A 4,987-nucleotide genomic window follows, 5' to 3' on the forward strand; every position below is an offset into this window, starting at 1 on the left:
GGGGGCTCAGGATGTGTGGACACACATGCATGTGTCCAGCCCTGGAAGGGGTGCTGCACCTCCCCACCTTAGGGTGCCCCTGGCTATGCCACCCCCCCAATGGGTTGGACCACGGGGCTCCCCCCCACCCCTCCTGGGCACCCAGCCCGGACCCTGCAGCCCAGAGCTGGTCTCCAGCCCAAATGCTAATGGCCACAATGGAGCCTAATTACCCTGGAGTTTAGCCCCTGGGGGAGGTCTGGTGCTTGGAGCTGAAGGAGGGAGGGGGAGGTCTGCAGCCTCCTGGAAGGACCAAAGGTGCCACCAGCCTCTTTAAGGGCCTCTGCTGAGCCTGCCCTCAGCCCAGCATCCCCAGGCCTGTGGCTTTGCGGTGGGGGAGTGAGGGGTGGGGGATGGGTTCTGCACAGAGCCTTGGCCATGGCCCCAAGGACCCAGCTCAGCCCAGGTCACCCAGCTGCTCTCAAAGCAGCCCTGGGCCCATTTTACAGATGGGGAAACTGAGGCAGAACCTCACCTTGGCAGCAGGTCTCAGAGCCCACCTTTTAGTGGCCAGGACATCTCCCCCAGCAGCAGCAAGATGTTTGTGAACACAGCCCCCCTGCTTTCCCGGGGGCAGGGGCGATACTTGGGGCTGTATCAGGGGCAATGATGTCGTGCAGCTCCAAGGTCACACACGGGGTTTGTCTGGGTGGGTTTGGACAGGACTGATCCTGCCGTGGGCTGGACGTGACCAGCACAGCCCCATAGTGCTGGGACGCTAAGGGACACCAGCCTTCAGACACTCAAAGGGCAATGCCAGGGGCCAGGACTAGGAACAAGTGCCTCAAGCTGCAGCAGATGGAAACTGAGGCTGGAGACGAGGAGTTCCCCGAGCCCGCGTGTGGTCTGGCACTGGACCAGGCTGCCTGGAGAGGGGCCGGAAATGTCCCTGAGCGGGCTGGACAGACACGTGCCTGGGATGGTTTAGCCAGGGCTGATCCTGCCTTGAGCAGGGGATTGCGCTAGAGGTGACCTGGCAAGGTGCCTTCCAGCCCCCGCCCCTATAATAAAGTCCTGCAGATCCATGTGCTCCCCCCCCCCAGCTCACATGCATTCGCCCCCCAGATCCACCCCCCGGTGCACACCTATCCCAGCAGCACGAGGCTCTTGCACCCGCCAGTGGTCCAAGGCTGGTTGAACTCCACCAACAGCCCCCACCAGAGCTCCATTTACCAAGCCCGATTTGGGGCAGCGTACACAGGCAGCTTGTGCCCTGGCTGCAGGAGCCCCCCTGGGCTCTGCTAGGGGGTGGAGGACACATCAGCCTAAGTCTGGAGGCGCTTTCCCTTCGGAGATGGGGAAGGGCAGGTTGGGGCGCATCTCTGCCCTGTGCTGGGGCCCGAGTTTGAGCTCCCTTGCTGCAAAGCCAGGGTGGGGGAGCTGCCCGCTGCCAACCTGCTCAGGCCACAGGTGCCCTGGAGACAGGGGCATCTGCGTCACGGGCAGAGGGGTGTCCTGCTGTTCTAGCTGAGCACAACCCCAGCAGGCTCCTCTCACCTGGGCTAACCCAGCCCCAGCCCAGGAGAGACATCTCTGCCTGGGCCCTTACCCCCTAGCTCAAGTCCCCCACAGGGAAGCCAAGGCAGAGCAGGGGGCACCTGCAAGGCAGAGGCTCAGAGGGGCAGAAGGTTTCATGCTGCAGTCAAATGTCAGGAACAGACTGGCAAAGGGGTGAAGAAGGACAGGGATGGGGGCAGTGCCAGGGTGGATAAGATCCAAAGGGATCAAGAAGGCGGCTTGCAGCTGGAGAGAGGCAGGACAACCCAGAGACCAGGTTAAGACTGGTGCACAGCTAGTCCAGGCTGCAGCCCTGGGGAATGGGAAGCAGGGAGAATGAACCAGCTCCACACAGGTCCTCAGGCAATGCACTGGGTTCTGCAGTCGCTCCGTGATGGGCCCTGATTATCCACCCATGCAGCCAGGTGGAGCAGATCAGCCAATTTCCACCACAGGGGAGCTGCAAAATCCCCCGCAGCTGGTCGCTGGGGGGCTTTGGGACCCAGCAGCACCTGCTGGGTGTGTGGAGGAGACATGAGTCAGGGCAGAGGACGTTAGATGTGTATCATCCTCCTGCATTTCCAGGGCATCTCAGGTCTGCAGAACCTTGCAGGCCGCGTGAGCAGCGACCTGGGCCAGGATGCTAAAGCCAGGGGCTTGCAGCCCCCTCCCACCACAGCCCTCTGGGGTCTTATGTTCCAGCTCCCCTGGGCTATAGAGCCTGTCCCAAGCCCCTTGGCAGGGACAGGCCTAGCTCTGGGCTACTCTGCCCGAGACACCAGCTCTGCGGTCTTGGACAAGGATGCTGTGTTCCCGGCCCCCGCTGCACCCCAGGCCTCTCGTGCACCAGGAGGAAGCAAAGGGCTGGTCCCAGGGAAATTCTCCTCCTGGCCTTGCACCAGCCTCTGAGCTACCCAGGCTGAAAACAGTTATCTGTGCCCCGCTCCCAGCCTTTTGTCTTGAAATCCTACAGCTGTGCAAGCCCATTGTAGCCTTTTGTCTTGAAATCCTACAGCTGTGCAAGCCCATTGTCCCACCCTCCGTAAAGTACCTGAAGGAGGGGATAACACTACTCCTAGGCAGCTGGGGCTAATTGCAGCTAATTGCAATGGGAGCTGCATGTGTGCCCCCTGTTTAACCCCCAGCTTCTGCTTTTAGCTCCCACAGGGCTGGGGAGGGGGAAGTGAATACCCTTTTCTCCCCCCACCCCCAGGTGCAGAGGGGTGAAGCCCAGCACTGCCTGCCAGCACAAGTCAGCTGCGGAGCAGCCCCGGGCATGACCCAGGAGGGCTCTGCTACCCCTCGCACCAGCCCCATGTCCTGGTGGAGGTGCCCTGACCCTGGGGGGGCTCAGCCCACCCCCATCCCAGACCCCCAGGTAACAGGGCACTCGCCCACGCCCCTTTCCTTCTACAGGGGGTCACCAGGGCACCCCGCCAAGCACCACCCTGGGGGCCCTGCCCCCAGGAATTAACCCCTTGTTGCCCGAAGCAGACCTCGGGGCTCCAAGGAGGGAAGCGGGGTGGGGGTTGCAAAGGAGCAAAATCCAACCCCGCAGCATGCATCCAAGGGGCTGGGACCCCCCTCAGCGCGGCCTCCCCCCCGGGGGGTGCTGCAGAGCCCCTCTTTGTCCCGGGGGAGGGATACAGCGCCCCCGCCCCCCCGCCAAGCGGCAGGTGGCTCACGCATGCCCCCGCTCCCCGGGCGCGGTTGGCTGGCGGGGGGGGCGCGGGGCCGGCGATTGGCTGCGGCGGGGGGGGGCGGGGAGCGGCCGCTGGTGCAGAGCCCGGAGCCGCCGCCGCCGCCGCCGCGTCCCCGCGCCCAGGCCCGAGCATGGGCACGGTGCTGTCGCTGTCCCCCGCCGCCGGGGCCAAGGGCGGCGGGGGGGGCCCGCGCCCGGCCGAGAGCCGGCTCAAGCGGCCGCGGGTGCTGCTGTCGGCGCTGACCTGGAAGCGCCTGGTGGCCGCCTCGGCCAAGAAGAAGAAGAGCGCCAAGAAGGTGAGCCCCAAGCCGGGCCCGGGCCCCGACCCCGTGCAGCTCCGCAACCACGAGAACCTGCGGCGCTCGCTGGGCGAGGCCGGCGCCAAGCCCGAGCCCGCCGGCAAGGCCGGCTCGCCGCGCCGGGTCGTGGTGCAGGCGTCCACGGGCGAGCTGCTGCGCTGCCTCGGCGACTTCGTGGTGCGGCGCTGCTACCGCCTGAAGGAGCTGAGCCCCGGCGAGCCGGCCGCCTGGTTCCGCGCCGTGGACCGCGCCCTGCTGCTGCAGGGCTGGCAGGAGCAGGGCTTCATCACGCCGGCCAACCTGGTCTTCGTCTACCTGCTGTGCCGGGAGGCGCTGCGCGGCGACGAGCTGGGCAGCGCGGCCGAGCTGCAGGCCGCCTTCCTCACCTGCCTCTACCTGGCCTACTCCTACCTGGGCAACGAGATCTCCTACCCGCTCAAGCCCTTCCTGGCCGAGGAGGACAAGGAGCGGTTCTGGGCGCGCTGCCTGGGCCTCATCCAGCGTCTGAGCGGGCCCATGCTGCGCATCAACGCCGACCCGCACTTCTTCACGCAGGTCTTCCAGGAGCTCAAGAGCGAGGGCGACGCGGCCGCCCCCCCGGCCAGGGACTCCGCGGAGCGCGGCTGGACTATCAGCCTGGACCGCTGAGGGCCCCGGGCCGGGAGCCCGGCGCCCGGAGGGGGAGAGGAGGATCCCCCCCAGAGACCCGGGGAGCTCAGCCCGGGCCCCCGCTCCGGCACCGCCTGCCCCGGAGGTGCAGAGGAGGACCCCCCCACCACCCAGAGACCCGGAGCTCAGCGCCCCGCCCTGCTCCCTTGTGCAGCACCGCCTGGTCCGGACGCGGAGGGGAGAATACCCCCCCAACCCCCCCCCAGACACAGGGAGCTCAGCTCGCCCCCCCTCCCAGCACCATCTGGCCCGGAGCTGGTGAGGAGAATCCCCCCCATAGACCCGGGGAGCTCGGCCCAGCCCCCCCTTATCCCCCTTGTCCAGCATAGAGGTGGAGAGGACTATCCCCCCTCTGCCCCCGTAGACGCGGGGAGCTCAGGCGGGGCCCCTCCATCCCTGCCCCCTTGTCTAGCAGCAGAGGCGGAGAGGAGAATCCCCCCCCCCCAAAAAAAGGAAAAAGACCCGGGGAGCCCCCCTCCCCGCCCCCTAGTCCAGTACGGGAGGGCGAGAGGCGATCCCCCTCGCCCCTAGACCCCGTCCGCCCGCGGCTCCCCGAGCTGACGGGCCGCGCGGTGCATGTCCGAGCCAGGCGGGCGGCGGGCGGAGAAGCAGTATTCCCGGGGGGCAGCCCCCAAGCCAGGCGGGGCTCGGCGCTGTGCAGGGTGCCCCGCCGGGGGGTGGGGGGGGCTGGACGTGCCAACGTTGCTCAATGTACAAAGGGAAGCGCGAGAGAAGCCGCCGCCGCTTGTTTGATGCCGGATAAAGGTACCGAGACAGCAGA

At 66.8% G+C, this 4,987-nt stretch overlaps 1 protein-coding gene across 1 annotated transcript; it reads left to right on the forward strand.

Moving 5' to 3' along the window:
• The first annotated feature begins 2,105 nt into the window (after positions 1-2,105).
• On the forward strand, positions 2,106-4,987 carry CDK5R2 (cyclin dependent kinase 5 regulatory subunit 2). The gene has a single exon (XM_019486980.2). The coding sequence runs from the start codon at positions 3,370-3,372 to the stop codon at positions 4,183-4,185; it is 816 nt and encodes a 271-aa protein (XP_019342525.2). The 5' UTR covers positions 2,106-3,369; the 3' UTR covers positions 4,186-4,987.

This window comes from Alligator mississippiensis, chromosome 4, assembly GCF_030867095.1.
Source record: "Alligator mississippiensis isolate rAllMis1 chromosome 4, rAllMis1, whole genome shotgun sequence".
Lineage (NCBI taxonomy): Eukaryota > Metazoa > Chordata > Crocodylia > Alligatoridae > Alligator > Alligator mississippiensis.